Source organism: Meriones unguiculatus, chromosome 7 (assembly GCF_030254825.1).
Source record: "Meriones unguiculatus strain TT.TT164.6M chromosome 7, Bangor_MerUng_6.1, whole genome shotgun sequence".
Lineage (NCBI taxonomy): Eukaryota > Metazoa > Chordata > Mammalia > Rodentia > Muridae > Meriones > Meriones unguiculatus.
The window spans coordinates 83,353,430-83,375,779 of NC_083355.1; the positions used below are offsets into that span (position 1 = coordinate 83,353,430).

Below are 22,350 nucleotides of genomic sequence, written 5' to 3' on the forward strand. Positions count from 1 at the left end.
CTGAGCTTCTTTTAAAGTATTGGGAGTTTCTGTTCTGACCGATTCTGAAGTGACTGAGGAGCGGACGGCTGTGCTGAAGGCGTATCCAGGGACTCAAGTGAACACTCACACGGAAGCACTATGGGCTCTTACAGGGCAGGATGAGTCAGTATGGGGTACTTGCATGTAAGACATCCAGATTTAGGACGGTAACGTGCCACATTAAAAGAAAGACCAATTACACGAGCACGAGTAAGCACGGAAGCGTTTACAGAGTTCACTCCTAGGAATTTAACAGCTTATTAATGACACACCAGACATATTTAGTTTAAGTACACTCAAAGACACAAGTTACATTGTAAAAATTCTCCACACAACCTACTTGCAGCAGTTTCCACACAAACACCTATGGAGTAGTCACCAGGAATCCAAATTTCAGGGTCAACAGTCCACCTGTGCAAGCAGGCTTCAGGAACCGTCCGCTTTGCAGCCTGTTCTCCTCTCGTGACTAACAGCCATTCCTTCAGGGGTCAGAGAAAGCTCCTCCAGCTCTACTTCAAAAGAGCATTGATAGTTCCTATGGATTATCCTCTTTCCATTTCTCATCCCTATCTGCTAATTGGAGCATCTTCATCCAAGAAACAATGTTTTTTTTGTTTGTTTGTTTGTTTGTTTTTTCATTTTCCTTTTCTTATATGTAAATGGTGTATTTGGGAAAAAGTTTCGTTAGTGCAGAAATCAGTGTATTTTATTTCCAATAATGCTGACTCCTACTTTCCTTGCTGAACGGTAGGGAGCAACAGTAGAGTAAGAACTCAAGCGGCACTCCTGTGTCCAGAGTTTTTATGAAAGCGCATTTTCTCAATTGTCTACCAAGTAGTACGTGGCTGCTGCAAACATGCTCTACAGTCTACAGGGTGGAATATCAAGTAGGGCTCGCTGTGGAACTTGGCTCATGTTGGTTTTCATCCGTATACTAACACCGTTTCAGAACGAAGCCTCACACCACCCCTGTGAGGTAGGTGCTGCTGACACCCACTTTACCAGGGAGACGTAAGTAACCATCTCAAAAGTTACATGTCTTAAAAGGCAACGACACTTTTGAAGGCGGTCTGCACTTCCTGAGGCCTCCTCACTAAGGACGGACACCGAAAAGGTCTCCGCTTTTCTGCAGAAAACAACTACATGCAGGATCTGGGAAGAAGGGAAGACTGAACGCTGACCCAATCGGAAAAGACATTTACTATCTGCCTAATGCAGGGACGGGTGATAAGAACTTAGGTTTCTGCTTCACGGAGCCTTCAAAACGTCACCCAGCAGACACTCTGCTTTCCTCAACACAAGAGGGCGACATCTGGCAACAAAGTAATATGGCAACTCCTGATTCAACTTGGCAACCATTACACAAACCACACTGCCTCAGAGGGAGGGAGGGAGGGAGGGAGAGAGAGAGAGAGAGAGAGAGAGAGAGAGAGAGAGAGAGAGAGAGAGAGACTCCATTTTGCATATGTGACAAAAAGTAAAGGTTTTTCCTGGAAAAACGTTTAAAATATGAACACCCTTTCCCCCCCAATGAAGAATCATGTCTTAAAAAACAAAACCAAAACTCCCCAGACTGCGGGTATGATAGTGCTCGCCTGCCACCCCAGGCACTTAGGAGGTGGACGTGGGATTGTTTTAAGTTCCAGGCCAGCATGGGCCCTAGAGTAAGATCTCATCTCAAAAAACCACAAAGGGCTGGAGGGCCGACTCCGTGCTTAAGGGCACTTGCTGTTAATGCAGAGGACCTGGGTTCAGGTCTAGCACCCACATGGGTTCCAGAGGTTCCGACGCCCTTTTCTGGCCTCCACAGGCACTTTGTGTGTGCTATGCACAGAAACACGTGCAGCTGTGACACCCTAACGTGTAACATAAAAGATTTTAAAAATCAAAACAAAGCAACAGCAGTCACACACCACTCACTACATGCCTCTGTAGAAACCAGCTCTGGGGAACTTTCTCCATAACATGAGAAACTTTCTCTATAAAATGAGTTCTAAAACAAACTGTTGTTGGGGTTTTTCTCTTGAGACAGGGTCTTCCCATGTAGCTCCAGGCTAGTCTTGAATTTACCATCCTGCCCCAGTCTACTGACGGCTGGGTTACAGATGGCCGAGAACCAGCTTTCTGTTTTGTTTTTTTTTTTTTAGTTCTCCGAATTAAAAGGAACTTTATGAGTAATAGGAATAAGGTGAAGATCACAGTATTAAAGGAATTTTAAGGATGACAGGAACCAAGTGAACCACTCATTTATTCTATATGTGATGGGGTATGCGTGTCCATGGGTGTCTGCACCCATGCAGGCATGTGTTGAGATCAGAGACGATAACATGATGTCTTCCACCGTCACTTCTGTTCCTCGGTTTTTTGAGAGCGAGTCTCCCTGACCCTGGAGCCTGCTCTTTCTGCAAGGCTGGCCCGCCTGACCCCTGATATCTTCCTGTCTCTGCTCCTCTACCAGCACTGGGGCTACAGGTCCCACACCCAGCTGTCACCTCAGGTTCAAAAGCACGAGCAGCAATCACTTCCCATGGAGAGCCATCTCCCTGACTCCGGGTATGGTCTTATTAACTCCTGGAGACTCTCTACATACAGCTCCACTTTAAACAGTGTCTAGCACGGCCACTAGCTGTTGGCACACTCTTTTAGCACTTCTCCTGGAGCTCCTGTAGTCACCTACTCTGCAAGCACATCTCTACTCCCACCCTTTAGCTATATAGGGGCTTCCTGTGGGCAAGACTAATGACTTGGTAAACAGAAAAAAAAAAAAAAAAACATAGAAAAGTTGAAGGATAGAGAGAGCTGGGAACGGGCAGGAGAGGAATGGTCCTAGAATGCCAGTGCTTGGAGATAAGAGACAGGCAGATCAGGAGTTTAAGGCCATCTTCAGTTACGTAATGAGTTTGAGGCCAGCCTGGGCTAAACATTACTCTGTATCTCAAAAAAAATAAAAGTAGGGAATATATCCTAAATAGCCTAAAATACATGAAATCCCTATTTGTGTTTCTGTAAGATTAAATCATTGAAGATAGTATAATTGAGTAACTGCTTTGATGAATTAAGTGTAATGTGTCATTATGACACACCCCTCACATTTGTTTAATCAATTGATCCTACCATTGTGAGATTTGCTCTCAAAGCACGTCAGTCTTGATCCCAGAGGCAAATTTTCTAAATTTGAAATTCAATTACCTTAAAACAATGACCACCAGGGTTCTTCATTTGGCCCTCAAAAGTTACCAGTCTGAAGGCTGGCTGCTGCTACACCCCACAGGAGGCAGGGGTGAGGGGGGAAGGGGGAAACACAACCACTGGAGGACAGTGAGTTCAAGACCAGCCTGGACCAAAGAGCAAGGACGTCTCAAAAACCTAAAAAAAGGAAACTGCTACTTTGTTTTGGTGTGTGGTGGTGTGTGTTGTGTGTGCTGTGTGTGTGTGGTGGTGTGTGTGTGGTTTTTGTTTGAGACAGGATTTCACCATGCAGCTGCCTTGAACTCACCAAGATCAAACTCACAAAATCTGGAATTACAGGTGGGACCATTTTCTCTGAAACTTTTCACATGAAATCACTGTTTAACAGTACCCCCCAACAATTCCTTTCATTTCAGAATTAGCTGGATTCCTCTGCCCTTCTGACAGAAAGAGGTAGCTGAGCCTCTTAAGAAATGTCTTCAGAGGCATTCTCTCAGGGGATGGGGATGATTTGTTTTGTTTTTTTTTTTTTTTTTTTTTTTTTTTGCTTGTGGCTAAAATCGAAGAATCACAACAAAACAGATGTATCAAGTATCTGTGAGGCACATGCCCATGGTCCTGGCCACTTGAGAAGCTGAAGCAGAAAACTGCTTGTGCCCAAGCGTTTAAGGCCAACCTGGGAACATTGCAAAATTCATGTGTGTCAGGACCACCTCAAATGTTCTCAAATGTCTGTGAGGCTTAGACGTTATTTAATAGGATAGGGGAAGGAGACGGGGAGGCTGTTTTAGTCTTTCTTGCCTTCTGATCCTTGAGAACAGAACTTCACATTTAAACCCTTCAGAAACAATAAAACTTGCTGGGCTATTTTTAGGTACAGAAAATCCATCACTTAGTCCATCAACTTCAATTTTCCTGGGGCTCTAAGTTTCTAAGTGTCACCACTATAAAAGTGAAGTGAATATAGTCACAAAAGAAGAGCTTCCAGCAGGGGGTTTAAATAGTTCCGAGACACTGAACACACCCACTTCACTGGTTTTACTAACAGGAAAGTGAAAGCCATGGCACTGCACAGTTAGTTACCTCTATTAGGGACTTAGGAAAACTACCGTTGCTAGGCCTGGTGGCACACACCTTTAATCCCAGCGCTTGGGAAGTAGAGGCATTCGGATCTCTGTGAGTGCCTGGTCAACAAAGGAGTCCAGGGCAGCCAGGGATGTTACACAGAGAAACCCTGTCTCAAAATAACAAAACAAAACACAAACAACAACAAAAAATACCATGGACCCAGGCAGCCATGGAATGTCTGCTACGTTAAGGTAGAGAGATACTTGTATCATTTTTCTCTTAAAACTTGGGCAAACCTCTTGTTATAAAAATCTGAAACTGCCCTTACAGTCTCTAAGAACACTGTAGCTGTGGCTACCCACACGGCAAGGGGTTAGCTCTCGCTGCCTCTGGGCTCTGTGTGTATACTAGTTTCTCTATTCAAGGCTTCCTTACCACTGGCTTCTCTAGTCCTTTCTTTTAGCTGAAATACTTTCATTAGAAATGAGGTATACTTGATGTTAAGTAAATAAAAGGTCATGTAAAGATCAGAATGCTAGTAAGTAGCCAGTTAAAACTACTCGTGGTGAATTGGTATAGCCACGTCTTAAAAGAAACTTTTTATATATGATTATATATATATAGATAGATCTACATTAAAATAACTACTGATTTCCAATGTGGCAGAAAATACTTAAAATCACTTTCATAAGAAAATAATTCATATGAAACTTAAGACAAGAGTGACAGCTTAGAAATGTGAGCGTGTGTGTGTGTGTGTGTGTGTGTGTGTGTGTGTGTGTGAGCTGGAGACTGAACCTAGGGCCTCACACATGCTAGGCAAGCACTCTACAGATGGGCTTCATTTCCAGTCCCTAAAACATTCTTTGAAACAGATCTCATCTGCTTCATATTCATTTTACTGATTCTGCAGCCTGGAAAAACAAGAGATGTTGTAGTCATTCACTCTAAAGCTTCTATAGTAGCTTCTGATTTTCAAGTGATGATTTAATTTATAACAAAGCTCATAGGATAATTTGAACATTACATTTAATAGTCATGTCTTATATTAAGAACTGGTATGTACAACCTCAAAACCAGGGACAGATTATTTTAAGTTAAAAAAACCATGAGGAGGTGAGTACTTTGGGACTTCAGAGTGGCCTGTGACCCATGACAGTGAGACTTCTCGGGGAGAAGGTGCTACTCCACAAGGATGGTGTCCACACCTCCTTGGGTGAGCTCTGACTCTAAGGCACAAGGCAAGTCTAAGCGTTCCTGGGACAGGCGAGAACCTTTTAAGGGGACCTCGGGCAAGCTGTCATAATACTGCTGAAACCTCTGGGCCAATGAGTTTCCAAACCTTTGGCATCGGTTGTATCTGTAAGCTTTACCTTTATGTGTGTACATGTGTTCCAGTAACTGGCTCTTTCGAAGAAATTTATGACCACAGATGGTACAACTGATCTTTCTTTTCCTTGAAAAAGAAAAATTACAGTTTAACTCTACTGGCTCTGAGTCTTTGGAGATCAGGGACACCTGACTGATCTGCAAAGGCTCTACGGTCCCCCGGCTGGAGTGCTCAGGCGGAGGCTGCTGTGGCTCATTCTCCTTGACAGTGAAGGAGCTCAGCCTCCTGCACTCGAGAGCCTCGCTGCTGTCACTAAGTGGATGCACTTCCCCAAGGTCATTACTTTCCAAAATGGAGGCAGGGACAGCAAACGGGAGAGATCCAGACACATGGGTATGGAGGTGCTGCCTCAGGTTACTCCGGGATTCAAAGCGCTCCCCACAGTAGTGGCAGAAATGGACTTTGAGGCTGCTTTCTGTAAAAGAGGGGCCAGTCACCTCCAATGAGGTGGAGGAGTGGCCTTGGGAGCTCATAGACTCTGGATCACATCTCTCCTGTTTGATGGACACTGGGGGCTTCTGGTGCTCCTCCAAGGCCTGGGCAGCAGGATGGGCCCGCTGCTGCTCTGCACTGCCATCGTCTAGCCCAATTGCAAGAGAGAGCTGCAACTGGGGGTGGTCACCTTGGACAGCAGCTCTGTTTCCACTGCTACTGGGAGGCTTTTCTTTGATCTCCAGCCCTTGCTTGACAGCTGTTTTCTGAGTTGTTGAAATCTGAATACCATAAAGATTGGAGGTCTGCACAGTCTCTGGTGAGAACACTTGATTCATTTCAGTTGCAATGTGAGAAAGGTAGTCAGCGTGAAGAAACCGGATCCCTTCCTCCAAACGACTATGATCCACAATCTGTTTTGGCCCTTTTCCTGTGTACATAATATGCAACAAGTAGCTGAATATATCGGGCTGGATGTCAGTTGGTTGTATTTTTATGCATTCACTGTTAAAACAAAAACAAAACCACACAAAATGAAGCACAACCTTCACTGGCCTTTTGGTCTCTAGCAATCTTAGGTTAAAACAATCTTAGGTTAAACCTCTTCCTAAGAGGTTTAAATCTAGCAGTTTGCCTTGATGAAATAGAATAGCAAAAAATCACTCTGATTTTTAACTGCCTTTATGATGTATCAACAAGCCTTTGTGCATCCATTCTATTGCCTAACACCAAAACATACAGACAGGTATTTGGGTTAGTTCAACACTGAGTAACTCCTAAGCAATATGATCTTTTCTAGGTGCCACAGGATAGAAAAAACAGTGACTAAAATAGGCGCTGTTTTTATATTGAACATATAACAAAAGGAACTATACAAAGAAACTCAAAAGGATACCTATCCGCTGGTTTCACTGTAGCATTGTTTATAGTGGTTAATACTGGAAACAACTAACTATCCACCAAAAGATGAAATGGAGCCAGTTGTTGTGGCGCAGCCTTTAGTCCCAGCACTTGGAAGGCAGAGGCAGGTGAATCTCTTGAGTTTGAGGCTGGCCTGGTCTAATCAGAGAGTTTCAGAACAGGCAGGGCTACATAGACAAACCCTGTATCGAAAAAGAAAAAGAAAAAAGAAAAGAAAAAAAAAAGAATGGATATACAAAATAAGGCTGTAAATACAACTGTATGTTATTCTGTCATAAAAAACAATTAAGTTCTGGTGTGTGTTGTAACTCAGTTCAAGGCTGAACTCTTGAAGAGATGCTAAATAAAAAAGCCAGACACGAAAGACCAAAAATTGTATCATGTCCATGAAATATATAAAACAAAGCCGGGCAAAGTGGCACATGCCTTCAACCCAAGCACTCATGGAAAGCCAGGGATAAAGAATCCCTGTCTTGAAAAAAACAAAACAAAACGAAACAAACAAACAAAAAAGAAATAGCCAACAAAAACACATTCAAAGAGACAGAAGTGGGCTGGAGAAATGACTCAGTGGTTTAAAATACTTGCTGTTCTTCTGAAACCTGGTTCTGATGCCTGGAACCCACATGGGTGGCTCACAGCTGTCTGTAACTCCAGCTTTGGGGCACTTCATGCCTTCTCCTGGCTTAGTGGGCACCAGGCGTGCAAGTGGAGCACAGACATGAATGCAGACTAAACAGCCACACACAAGGGACGGGGACAGAGACGTATGGGGCAGGGGGAACCTTCAGTGAAATAAGGGTGGTTACAGGTGGCTGAAGGAGACCCAAGAGTTACTGCTTAGCTTCGCTTTAGAGTGATGAACATGTTCTGGAGACAGCAGTGATAGCTGCAGGTGTAACATGATGAATGTAATTATTGCCATTTAGTTGGATGATTTAAAATTGTTAATTATAGAGAGGCCCTATCTCAGAAAAAAAAAAAAAAAAAAAAAACAGGGGGCTGAAGAGCTGGCTCAGTGGTTAAGAGAACTTTGCTCTGGCAGAAGACCTGGCTTCAAATCCCAGCACCCTTGTAACAACTCACATCACACAGGCAAAACACTCATTCCTATATAAAAAAAAAAATCTTAAAAACAAACAAACAAAATGACAAACAACCAAAAGCAAACCAAACCAAACAAATATTCATATTTCTAAAGAAATTTTATGACATTATTAACAATTAAAATGTAAGTGATGCTAAATTTATTTTGGATTCTAAAGCTTTAAATCACAAATTCTGAAAAGCATTATAATAATTTCAAACTCAATTTGGTTACTAGATAGAATCAAGAGAAAGGGAAATGACGCCATGGAGAGGCAGTGGGCAGCATGGATGGACTCAGTCTCTCTGAAGCAGTGACTCTGAGTCAGAACACACTGGGAGTCAGCACACTGGCAACCTAGTTTCTCTAGCCCTTAACCCTGGGATCCCGTTTCCTCGATCAGGCTTCACTGCCTTTGCTCTGCTCTGTCTATTATTCACTGGCATGTTCGGTGACAGCATTTTGGGAGTTACCTGAAGGTGTCTGGCTGATGAATACAAACACAAGGCAGGGCAGGCCTCACCTTCTCGGTGCCGGTGTTTAGGTAGCACCTGGCCCACTGCAGGTACTGCAGAAGCTGAACAACCCACAGCTCAGAGGAAACTGGGGGGAAGATGGCATTTGTAATGTGGTAAATGTACCTACAGTGTCCTCTCGGAGACAAAGGCTTCCCGTTACCTGGCTTGCACTCCAACCCCGCCTTCTTACCGTGCCACACTTTCTAATCACCTCCTCTGTTCTGTTCTCTGAATGGTCATACCTTCTTCACACCACAAATGTTTTTATACCCCTTTTGTTTCGTTTTGTTCTTTTGAGACAGGGTTTTACTGTGGCCTGGCACTTGCAGTCTAGCTTAGGCTGGCCTCAAACTCAGTGCTTGGGGTTTGGCAAGTCTTTCTGTTGGTAGTGCTCTTTTGAGACAGGATCATACTAGGTAGCCCTGGCTGGCCTGGAACTAGGTAGACAAGTTGGCCTCAAACTCAGAGATGCACTTGCCTCCAGCGTGGTAAGATTAAGGTAGTGCACCACTACACCTGGCTGGGCTAAGCCTTGAGTCAATTTTAGTTATGCTTGTTTTCATTAGTATGTCCTCCCATGGGCATCTTGTGCTGAATTTAATACTGATACATAAATGTTATTATAAATAAAAAACTGTATTAGGGTAACCCCATAGTAATCCCTGAAACCAGTGGTTCTTAACCTGTGGGTCATGACCTCTTTTTGGGGAGTCAAACAACACTTTCAGAGGGGTCGACTAGGGCTTGGAGAGATGGCTCAGAGGTTGAGAGCACTGGCTGCCCTTCCAGAGGAGTCTACCATCAGATACCTGCATATCAGATACTTACATACGATTCATAACAGTAGCAAAATTAGTTATGACAGCAAAAAAAGAAATTTTATGGTGGAGGTTACCACAACATGAGGCACTGCATGAAAGGGTCTCAACATTAGGAAGGCTGAGGAACCACTGCCTTAAATGATATTATAAGACATATACATCACAATATTAAGCATTCTCATTTTACAAAAGCACATTCTTACCTTGTTTGGTGAATAAATATCATCTTGAAATAGTTAGAAAAAGCAGCAAGCACCGCTCTGTGGGCTTTGAAGTAAACATCTCCAATAGCTACTGTGCAATCACACAGAAAACCAAATTCTCGCTGCATGTTCAGCTGCTGCAGAAGAACAAGGCTATGGCTAGCAGTGTCCATTGTGGCTCTGAGAAAAACCAACATAAATACATATGTTCGGTATGTATAGCTACTTATACACAAATACATGGGCTTATACACAGAACTTATACACACTATTATTCACACAAACCTGCAGCACTAAGGCCTAATTTTCAATGAAATTCTCAGCACTGTTAACCTCACTCCCTATCTAACGTTAACCCCTTAATTATGAAAAACTAAGATAAGCTCTACTCAACAGTAACACAGTCTTCTTTAACCAAGGAAGAAGGTCATTTGTATGAGTGACTCATGAGTGAAAGAGATGTTCATTCTTTTCCACGTGATCATGTGTATCTGACCCAGGGCCTTGCACATGCCAGGCAAGCCCCACTGCTCCTCTCCTTCTGGCTCTAGGGATGAGCCCAGGGCTTCATCTACAACAGGTAAGCACTCCACTACTGAGCTCCACCCGCATCTTGTGATCACGTTTCTAATGCTGTTTCTTAACTGGAGAGATGGAAATGAGACACTGATGTGCGGCTCAGGGGCACATGAGACAACCTAAGTGAAAACTGAGTTGTAACAGAAAGTGCTATTCAAATGTTAGTTTTAAGGAGGAATCAACAAGGCATCCTACCTGGTTGTGAGCCCAAGCTATCTCTCCAGCCCCACAGGCATCCTACCTGGACTAGAGCTGCCAGTTTTCTTCTGAGACCCTCTGGCATTCAGGAGACACTGGCCTCTTGAGGGTCATAAAATGTGTGTGGGACTTAGCAGTCACAGATGTCAACCATACTCTGATTTATATGGGGCCTGGAAGCTCATGAGAAAGAACCTACAACCCGACCTCACATACACCTGCAAGCAGATTCTCCAAGGTAAGAAAAGGGAGATACGGCAAATGAGCCTCAAGGGGAAAATCCTGCATCAGGATATGCAAGCCAGTCCTGGCCAAGACAGACGATGTGACTGTGTGACTGTGACTAACAAGGACGCAGTAGGTCACAGCTGCAGGCAGGTGGGAGGCTGTACTTCACCACCACCTCTGCCCTAGCTGTGCAAACAGCCCTGGTGCTTTGGGGAGAAGGCAGCTGAAGTTCAATGGCTGTCACTGGGGACATCCTTTGAAAGAGCAGATTTTGAAAATGAGAATGAGGCTTCTGCAAGAGCCAGACAGACCAAGGTCTAAGGAGGTCAGTGATGAAGGGCGGGGCTAAACATCAGTAGATTAGCAGTAGCATGACTGGCAGACAGGTGAGCAATCAATAATACAATAAAAATAGCTAAGACTTCACAGTGAGTGCTTCCTATGTGCTGGGCACTCTACCCCATTCTGTTCTTAACAGAACTTCAGAAACAAAGGAGTATTAAATTCCCTCTACAGATGAAGGGCTGAATAAAAAAAACAAAAACAAAACCACCCAAAACAACACTGCTAGTAAGGGGCAGAGGATCCCAACCCAAGCTGCAAAGCCCAAATCTCCACCCCCATATTCCCTAAAAGGGAACATGACTCACAAACCAGAGGGGCACAGAGGAGGGCCTGTGCCTCCACGGGAAGCTTCAGGAATATTTGCAAAGAGGAATCAGGGAAGACACTTGGCTTTCTTGCTGGTTAAGCAGATGTTATACAGCAAAAGCTATACATACATGTATGTGTGTATATACACATATATGCACAAGTAAATCCCAAAATATAACTCAATAATGTTGTTGCTGACAAAAAACCTGTTTTTATTAAAAAACTACACAACATAGATACCACATAATCTTTAAGATATATTTGTATAAAACTATATAAAGAACACTATGAAAAAGGAACAGAATTGTTATTTTACTTTTAGACATGGGAGAGAAGGTTTTATGAAAATTCTGGGAAAGAAATTAAGGAATACAGGTGAAAGGATGGCAGCGGGGTGGGGGGGGAAGGTTACACCACCTGAACTTAACTTTATAAATATCCTGGATAAGCAAGTAGTACAGAGAATAAAAAATAAACCTAGCCACCCACAACCTCCACAGGAAATAATCACTGCACACACGGCAGGAGCCCATTAGCACATTCATTTCACCCTCCACCCACCTTGCCTCCAAACATAACCATCATCTGAATTTAGTGTTTGACTTTCTTACACATCATCATTACACATTCTCCTGTGTAGGACCAAACTCTTGACCAAAGGATAGTACTGCTTGCAAGTTTTATTTTTCCAATAATTAACTTCAGGAACTCCATGACTTGATCCGTTTAACTCTCTATTCAGACATTAGGGTTGTATTTATTTCAAATTATGTGTTTATGTGTCTCTGTGTGGATACTGGACATGAGTGCAGATGCTCCTGGAGGTGCTGGATCCCCAGAAGCCAAGTACAGGTCCCTGGGAGTCATTCTGTGTTGGTGCTAGAATTGAACATGGGTTCTCTGCAAGAGCAGTACAGACAATCTCATGCTGACAATTTTTTTATGTATATGGATTGGTGTTTTACATGTATGTGTATCTGTGTACCACACGCATGCAGTGCTGAAGAAGGCAAGAAGCTAGGCATGATGGCACACACCTGTGATCCCAGCACTCAGGGAGGCAGAGGCAGGCAGACCTCAAGTTCGAGGCCAGCCTGGTCTAAAAATCAAGGCTACACGGAGAAACCCTGTTTTGAAAAACAAAACAAAAGCCAGAAGAAAGAAAGAGTTAAAAATAGTTCTAAGGTATTATGTGGGTGCTGAGAGCTGAACCCAGGTCCTCTGCAAGGGTGACAAGTGCTCTTATTTGCTAAGACTCATGTATTACCTTTTTTTTTTTTTTTTTACAGTGTTCTGTCTGCATTTTTGCCTGCAAGCCAGAGGAAGGCACCAGATCTCATTATAGATGGCTATGAGCCACCATGTGGTTGCTGGGAATTGAACTCAGGACCTTTGGAAGAACAGCTAGTGCTCTTAATCTCTGAGCCATCTCTCCAGCCCCCTCATGTATTACCTTTATCCCTACGTATTAATGTCTCCACTCAGCCTCCAATAAAACAAAACCCTAACCTATCATCCCATCTACATTTAAAATATTATTTTAGGGCTAGAAACATAGCTCAGCAGAGTGTTTCCTGCTCAATCATGAAGAGCAGATTTCAGATCCCAGCACTGACATAACAAACTATGTGTCTTCCTAAATGCCTTTACCCACAGCTTCTGGCCTCCATGCCTAAAGGTGCCATGTACCCATTCATGTACACACACATATGCACACATTAAACTACGGAAACTTTTAAAACATTTATTGTGTGTGTTTGGGTCCAAGCATGCCATGGTACACATGAAGAGATAGGATTATGGCATGTAGAAGTGTCATGGTTCTATAATTCTACCGCGTAGGTCCAGGGGTTCTAACTTAGGTTGTCAGGCTTGGCACTTGTACTGCTAAGTCATCGCACTTAAAAGCTCATTATTATTACTTTGTATGTGTGTGGGCATGCAAACTACCAGGGTGTGCGTGTGAAGGTCGGAGCGCAATGTTGTGGTGTTGGTGCTGTCTCTACTATGTGCGTGCTGGGGCTCAAGCTCAAGCCATCAGACTAGAACAGCAAGTGCCTTCTTATGCTGAGCCTCCTCTCAGCATCACTGACATAATCAAACAGAAGTTACAGAAACTTGAGCCTACCCTTTGAAATAAACACCAAACTGCAAACTCTGAGTCTTACTCTAAGAGGTTATTTGATCAAAGGTTACTATTTACAATCATCACATTTGGTTCTAAAACATCATCAATTTACAAGAGGTTTTTTTTTTTTTTTTGAACTTTCATATGTTTGAAGTTTCAAATATTTGAAGTTTCAGCATACAAAAACACTTTAGAGTCAATAAACTGGCTCAAAGTGAAATACTCTCAATTAGCTGTTTAAAAAATGCTTCAAAAACAAAAACAAACAAACAAACAAAAAACAACAAACCACCAAATAAACTCCTGGATCATAGGTATTTTCATAGGTTTTCCTATATATATGGCCCTTTGGCATAACTACTGAGCCTTACAGAAGGCCATTGAGCCTTACAAAAATGAGAAATAGCATACACAAAGCTACAATACAAAGACCTTGTGGTTAGTGGGCTGAATAACAGTTAAAAATTGCACTTCCTCAGCAGATAACTCACTGAAACACACACGTCAAAAGTACACGTTGTACTACACTACAAACAGAAAAAAAAAAGATATAAATGCTAAAGTCAAGAATACAGAATATGATAAAACAGGATCAGATGAAAGGGGAGGAGGTCCTCCCCAATCAGTGGACTTGGAAAGGGGCAGTGAGGAGATGAGGGAGGGAGGGAGGGTTTGGGAGGGAATGAGGGAGCAGATATAGCTGGGATACAGTCAATAAAATGTAACTAATAATAAAATAAATAAATAAATTTATAAAAAAAAAGAATACAGAATACAGGCTAAGCAAGGACGTAAAACACAAACAATAATTATATTATAAATAAAAAATCTTAAAGTGCCACCAGAACAGCTGGAGATAAGTACAAAGAAGACAATAAAAATAAGACATTCAATCTTGTTTTATTTCAGCAGGCACGGACAGATAAGACTGAGTAACATTACAGGGAGGGTGTGAGTATTTTGATGTCAGGAGAATTCAATTCAGTATTAAGGGGGAAAGAGAAGGAGCAAACAGAAGAAAACGACAGGCTTGGCTCACTGAAGATGCTAAGTATGCCAAATTATACTTGAAGGTGCCCAATTGTGCTGGAAATGAGCTATGTAACACGATTGTGTGGAAACAGCACTGTCTCTTACTTATTCTGTGGCAGGGAGAAGAGCACAGTACTGAGAGCTTGGACCCTGCAACCCAACTAAAAGAATTTCAGCTCTGCCACTAACTACGTCATAATCTTGACAGGACATCCAATTCCATGGGCTTCAGTTTCACTTACAGAATACGGATGATGGCAGCATCTTCCTGGGAGGTGTCATATAAGGACGGGTGTGGTGGCACACTCCCGTACTCAGGAGGAGCCAGCCTCAAATATACGGTGAGACTTTGTTGATGAGGCTGTGTGTGGGGAACAAGAGGGTGTATCTGAGAGCAGAGCCCTTAGTAAGTGGTCAGTAAGTACCATCACTAGATGTGTCAGTCAAGGAGCCAACTAGAAACCATGTAATGGCAGTGGGGATAAAGAGAGAACACAAGAGCTATACCACACACCGCGCTGACACAGCCTGGCAGCAGACCGGATACAGCCAACCACAGACTGCAAGTTAAAGGTGAGTCTCGGAACTCCAGGACGGATTACTAGACGATGTCATTCATTTCTTCAGAACACATTTTCAGAGTAACTGCCATGCTCTTGATGTTGTATAAAGGTAAAACACCAGAGCTAGCCACAGCAACTGGCTTAGCAGAGGAGGTTTCTTACACAGTGACTTCAAAGTGTCTACTCCAGGAAGAGGAAGTAGAAAAGTTTGGTGATGAGTAGAGACAGCTCTCGAAGGCGCAGAGCCAAGGAGGCCTCTGAAGTGACATGACTGAAGTATGTATAGAGCTAACAGGGAAACCAAGTTAAGAGAAGAATGAAAAGCTAGGAGTGAGTTGGGCTGGTGACACAGGCATGCTGTAGGCAAAGGCACCCTGGATGCCGGGTACCTAGGTCACAAATTCAAGGCTTCCCTAGGATACAGCATAAGCTTAAGACCTATTTGGGAAACTTAGAGTTGGGTCAAAATAAAAAATATTTTTTTAAAGAGGTCTAGGTGGTGGCGGAGGACTTGTCTTTCATGCATGAGCCCCTTTTTTTTAAAAAGTACCGAAAACTTGGGAAACAGGAAAGACACAAGGTAAAGCAGGAAAACAGGAGAGCTGAGGGGAGGCAGAGGTGAGGAAAGGAAAGAACCCTGGGAGGGGGGCTTCCACAAGGGCAGGGAGGTGGCTGAGGCAAAGCTTCCGATTAAAGGGACCTTTCAAAATAGAGGCGAGGAGGGGCACAGTCAGGGCGGGGCACTGACGAAGAGCAGCTCCAAGAACTCTGGTGGAGGTGAGCCCTCTTCCAGCCAAGCCAGAAGGCACGCTCAAGATTAACTGGATCTCTTTCCAGCTGCAGAGATGACTGACGATGGATGTCTGAGCACCGTACAGAAAGGGAAAGGGCACCTCAAACACTAAGAGGATTAAACTGTGTAAGGAACTTTCATACACAATCATTTCTACTTTAGTTTCCATTAGTCTATTCTCAACATCACCGATGCCTGTCTTTTCTAACTGGCTAAACCCACTCCAGGAGATTCCAGATCTTTTATTTTCAGCTCTAAAATGGTTTCAAGTTCTGCCTCTCTTTCTCCAAGCATGTTACCTCTCCACTATCATCGGGCACCTTTGCCAACTTTCTCAAAAAAATGTTGAACCCCAACCTGGCAGCCATGCCCTCCTGGGCCTTGGTGCCGTTCCTTTTTTTTTTTTTTTTTTAGTATTTTCTGTGCTGAGATTTCCTATTTGCTTACAACCTTATTTTATATATTTAATCTAACAACTCTTCTGTCACTGTGGGGTCAATCTTCATGTCATTTATATCCTAAAATCTATGATTAGGGGCTAAAGAAATGGCTTCGTGGCTGAAGACCCTACTGTTCCTGTAAAAGACTTGGGTTCAGTTCCCAGCACCCACCTGACAACCCACAATCTTTGTTAAGTCCAGTTGCAGGCAACTGGCTCTCTTCTGGGCTCCATGGATACCAGGCATGCACGTGGTACACACATACATATACAAAGTGCTCACGCACATAAAATTAACAATTAACGTAAGAGACTCTAGATTCAGTAAAATTCCACCAAAGAGTAATGTTTCTGTTTTTTATAGTTCACTTGCCCGAATTTAACACTCCCAAGTTCTATTCCCTCCATTGTAGGCATCAACTGAAATCCGTGTTTTCGGCCTTTGGTGTGCTGTATGGAGGCTGCTCTAACAGTCAGGAGTATATATATACACATTATCCCAACATACCATTTCATGGGCAATCCCCTTACGTTCCCTCTGCATGTCCTGTGTTCTGCCCTTTTTCTCTTCAAGCAATAGTTAGCCCCAGTTTTAGCCAGCCACCAAAGCCATAGAGACAGAAGCGTCCACTGCTAACCCTACTGCCAGTTCAATTTTCAGTCACACATGTATAACAAGACCATGTGGGTGAAGCACCCACATACCAAAGTAATAAAAAATTAAAATCTGGTAGAAAGACATGGTGTTATACCCCTGTAGCCAAGGGCTTGCTGCAAATTCAATGGTAGCTAGCACTACGCATGAGTTCAAGGCTGGCTGGTCTGGGCCTATAAAAAAAAATTTTTTTTTTGGTGGAAAAAAAAAAGATGTAAAATAGGCTGCAGAAAAATGATTTCCCCTTCATTATTTATATTGAGATGCAAAGAACTTAAAAATTTTTATTAGCAAGTTAGTATTTTTAATATTTTATTCTTTGAGAATTTCATACATGCACACAAGGTATTTTTATCACAGTCACCCCAATCCTCTTCATCCAAACATCACGCCCTCACCCCAAAAATAATATTTATAACAATAGCTTAGTGCTGAGTTACAAGACTACAAAACCCTTATTACTTTCTAGATTACAGTAAATTAGTTCTGGATTAGTTCAAACTAAGATGAAATGAGTCTATCCGAGTTTGTTTATAATTAGTTAGCAAATCTGGTATCAGACTCTTTAGCTGGACTGCGCGCTAAGATCAGCAGCGGCAGAATGTCCTAGGCTACTCAGCTCTTCCTTCTCTGACACTGTAAGAATCTTCAAGACTTTATAATCAATTACCATTAAAAGATAGGGAAGTTGGCAGAGGACTGCCAAGCTTTTTTGAGCTACTTACTCATGGCTATAAATACAAAGGTTAAAAAAAAAATCTTTAGTGCTATGTGATAGAAGGCTTTCTACAACGACTGGAACTTGCTGATTGTAAAACGGTAATCGTTTTTAGAGGACTGTGGATGTGTGACACTTGATTACCTATGGAATGAATGAACTCACCTGGTTTTATATGAAACAAGATCTTACTATACACCCTAGACTGACTTGGAATTTACTATGTAGCTCAGGCTGACCTTGAACTATGCGTTCTCTTGCCTCAAACTCCTGAATGGTGGGATCAGATGCATAAACCATAATTCCTAGCAAGAATGGAAGAATGATTAGAGAAATAATTTTCTCCTGGAACAGAGGAACCTACCACTGACTAGCCAGTACAGGCTATGCAGAGCTGTAAGAATGCTCAAGGCCCAGCACAGAATAACCCACAGCATCGCCAGGGCTGAGCTCTTGGACTTTCATTTTATTTTACTCAAGGCTGCTTAGTGGAGAGCTTTTGTATACAGATCGGATGACCTGTGCCCGACCCCCTTTTCCCACAGGTGGTAAAAGAACAGATCCCAAAATTGTTTCCTAACCACTCAGTTTTAAAAATAAAAATAATTCACTTTTATGGCAGCTAACTGTCCAAACTCCAGTCCTATGAGATCTAATGCCCTTTCCTGGCCTCCATGGGACATGCTACAGACTTACATACACATCAATTTAAAAACCTTTATTAAGTGCGTGTGTGTGAGAGAGATCTGAGTACAAACCCACATGCTGCAGCACGCATGTAGATTTTACCTTCTGAGCCGTCTCACAGCATGCACACGTGCGTACACACAGACACACACTCTCTCCCTCCCTACAGGCTTTTTTTTTTTTTTATCTTTTGAAAAAACGTCCCAGGAGATTCTAACAGGCACCTTTAATCCCAGAATTTGGGAGGCAGAGGCAGATGGATCTGTGAGAACCCCAGAAGTTGGGAGGCAGATGGATCTGTGAGTCCGAGGCCAGTCTGGTCTTGAAAAACCGAAACCAAACCAAACCAAAAACCTATGGAAACCCCAAAACACTGCATTTGATGTTTTACAGACTACAAAACCTGATTTACTTTCTAGATGACAATAAGTCTGCAATAGCATAAACTAACTAAACTGAACAATTTTATTATACTTCTTTATAAATAAACGACTTCAAGGGGCTGAAGAGATGGTTCACCAGTTAAAAGCCTCGCTGCTCCCGCTGAGAACTTGGGTTCGGTTCCCAGCACCCACGTTAGGCAACTCACATGCAACTCTTGGGAACCTAACGCCCTTTTCTAACAAGGCTGCCTGCAGGCATGCAGTATCCATGTACACAGGCAGATGCACATACACAAACTAAAACTATTTCACATGGATCCAACAATCATTGTCCATGTTACTTTAAACCTCTGTAGTTTAAGTTAGACAGGCTGATGTGCACCTGTAATTGCAGCTCACGAAGTCTGAGGCCAGAGCTTAGGAAAACCTGTCTCGAAAAGAACACAAGCAGGGAACTTGGGGAAACAGCTCAGTCGGTAAAGTGTCTGCCACTCAAACATCAAGACCCTCCAGTACCCTTATTTAAAAATAAAATTCCTTGAACTTACAGAGATCTGCCTGCTTCTGCCCCCCCCCCCCCCCAGTGCTGGGGCTGAAAAGGTATGCTCTACCATGCCTGGCAATATATTGTATGTGTCTATTTGCATGAATTCAGGTGCACCATATGTATATAGGAGCCTATGGCAACCAGAAGGATCAGCTCCTCTGGAACTGAAGTTAGGGAATGTTGTTAAGCACCACTCGGGTGCTGGGAACCAAACCTGGGTCGCCTGCAAGCGCGGTAAGAGCTCTTAACTGATGAGCCACTTGACAGCCTACGGGGAGAACACTTGACTTCGGAACCCATCAGACTGCATAAAGCAGAGATCAGAGGATCTAATTCCACAGCTATGGGTATGGGTAACTATCAGCCGAGGCACTGTTTTCTTTTTAGCCTTCTCTTAAAGGACTCCGGTTGACAGGCTCTGTGGAATAAGCAAGCAGAAAGAGGGCACAGGAAGTGGTGTGACACTTGACAATTCATCAAGATAAGATCACCTGTACTGCCTTTCTAGGGGAAATCTACAGTAAGACAGCCCTCCAGCTCTTCTGATACTACAAAAATGGACAACTCGGTCAAACCACCTACATCTTTCAAGGGATAAATCACTCCGGGTCAGTGGTAGGGAAGGCATTATGTAACACTTCCCAGCAGCACAGCCATGGTCAGGATATTTCACTGCCAAGCCACTTGGGCCCCTCCTCCCCAGCTAGACAGCCTGGCTCCTTTGCATTCCCCTCAGGAGATAGGGTGGAAGTACATGGCTCCACTTTGTAAGGCATAGAGGGCAGCTGAAAGTCCTGTTTGGGCCTCTCTGGGCAACCACAGGCGCCAATAAACCAGCCACAGCCAATTCTCTCATCCCCTTCCCGGCTTGAAGTGGGAGCAAGACATAATGCAAACGAGCACTGACTAGACTCGGAAGATAAGTGACCTAGGCCTACATTCCTCCACAGACTACTCTCTTCACTATAGTCAGGCGTATCTCTCTGCTGCATTTCTGCAGGCTTAAAACATATTTGCAACAAGAAGGTAGTAACCTTCTAGGGAAATCTCTTATCAAAGCAGCTGGTAAAGGTGAGCACATAAAACTGAAAAACAACCAAACCTAAGTGGAAATTCTTTAAAGCTTAAAAAAAAAAGGCACTTATTACAGTAGTGAGAACAAACGTCTAGAGAGTGTGTGTGAGAGAGTATGAGCGTGCACGGATGAGGGGGACGCCCTTCTTACTGACCACTCCCTGACATTTCATAGCTTCCTAATTGCATCCCACCCATCAGAACTCTCATGTCTATCTTACTGTCCAGCAGTGGCTGTTTACCCTTAACTAAAACCTTTCTAGGTTGCTAAAAGAATGATGCCTAAACCTAAAGAGGGAACAGGTGGCCAGACAAGCGATCTACAGTCCCAGAAACACTGCCATCCCTCCGTCTCCCTAGAGCCATCACAATGGCCAGGCCTGACTCCTCAATCAACCTGAGAAGCCCTGTCAAGTGTTATCACAGCCGGTGGATACACTGCCCAAAGAAGGAAGAATGGCACAGCAGGCCTGGCACAATGCTGCGTTCAAAGGCAAAGGTGCTTGCGGCCCTAAAGCCTAACTATGAAAAGTGCAGAATCTTGATCAAGCTGCACTACTGTCCATAGGTCAGGTGTCATCTGCGAAACGAGAGGGACGAACGGGCTATGACTTAAGGTCCTTTTCAGCTCTGAAAACCCAGATTCGAAGATATACTTTAATCCTGTCAATCAACAGCTCTGCAGCTTTGAAAGGACTTGCTCCAGTAATCCCTTAGATGGATATGGGAGTTAATTTATAAGACACAACACTCGCTGCTATCGGGTTCCAGGTACAGCGCTGTGCGTTGCCTAAGCAACTGATAACGGCTTGATGTCTCCAAATGAGTGTTAGGTAAACGGTGATAAGACAGGGGGGGCCAGAAATCAAAAACAAAACCATTTGGCTAAGATAAAAAAAATACGTGGGGGGTGAAAATGAATTATTAGGTATTGGGGGCCACTTGCTCTAGAAACTAGGGACTCACACACTGGGTGGGGGAGGGGACAATGATGACTTTGAAGCCTGATCTGGACACCTGCCCACTAGCTAGAGTCCTAGGCCTGGCGCGGCCGCCCGGAACCTAGCTGCCACAGACAGACTGGGGCTCCTGGAACGGCCAGCATCGGGATGGGCATCCAGGCTGCGCGGCGCCCGCGCGCGCCATCCCGCCCCGCGTTAGGCCCCGGCGGCCCACGGCCAAGGGCGGCTCCGGGCGCCGCGCGCCCAGCACTCCGCTCGCCGTTGCTAATTTCCTCCTGGGCCCTGCCTGCCCGACATCTCCAACGGACCAGAAAAAAAACCAAAAAACCAAAAAACACCAAAAAAAAAAAAAATTACAAAACACCCCTCTCCCCAGCTACTTGCATCTGTCCCGCGACGGGTGCAGCTGCAGCCGCCGCCCGGGGCGGCTCGCGGCGGGAGGGACTGAGCCCGGGGCAGCCCAGAGGGGCAGGGCCGCGTCGCTTACCCAGACTCCGCCGCGGCGGCGGGCGGCGGGCTCAGTCCGTGCGGGAGGGGCGGGCTCCCGCGCTGCGCACAGCACGCGGCGGCGCCCGCTCACGCACCCGGCGGCCTTGCTCTCGCGCGGCTTCCCGCGCCCGGCCCACGTGACCCGGCGGGCCCCCCCCCCCCGGCTGGCAGTGCGTGCCCGCCCGCGCTCGCGTGCGTGCGTGCGTGCGTACGTGCGCGCCTGGCCCGAGCGGCCGGGCGGGGGGTCGGCCCGCGCTCCGGGCTCCTGTGCCACCGTGCCCAGTCGCGACTGGAGAGGCGGAAGTGTGTGTGTGTGTGTGTGTGGAGGGGGAGACAGGCTCGCGCGTCACAGGCTCCCCACACGCCTCCGCGTGACCCGGGACTTTCCCCCGGCGTTTGCCAAAAAAAAAAAAAAAAAAAAAAAAAAGATTAAAAAAGAGAAAAGAAAAAAAAAGCATGGGTGCCCTCCTCGGCCCTGGGTGGGGACGGGCCAGGGTGCACCCGCGTGGAGTCCGGGAGGGGCATGGCGGGGGAAGGGACTCAGGCCACGGTGGCCGACGGCTCCGGGAGG

General features: G+C 44.5%; 1 protein-coding gene across 4 annotated transcripts; it reads right to left on the minus strand.

Annotated features, from left to right (window-relative positions):
* Nucleotides 1-227: 227 nt before the first annotated feature.
* On the minus strand, nt 228-21,913 carry Zbtb25 (zinc finger and BTB domain containing 25). Of its 4 annotated transcripts, none has more exons than XM_021635567.2 (3): nt 21,778-21,913; nt 9,651-9,830; nt 228-6,604 (listed from the first exon to the last, which is right to left on the minus strand). In XM_021635567.2, the coding sequence occupies exons 2-3, from the start codon at nt 9,821-9,823 to the stop codon at nt 5,461-5,463; spliced, it is 1,317 nt and encodes a 438-aa protein (XP_021491242.1). In that variant the 5' UTR covers nt 9,824-9,830; nt 21,778-21,913; the 3' UTR covers nt 228-5,460. The 4 variants fall into 4 exon arrangements, with proteins under 4 accessions (XP_021491242.1, XP_060243659.1, XP_060243660.1 ...); XM_060387676.1 differs by having other exon boundaries at nt 21,675-21,800; XM_060387677.1 differs by lacking the exon at nt 21,778-21,913 and adding an exon at nt 21,671-21,742.
* Nucleotides 21,914-22,350: the final 437 nt, after the last annotated feature.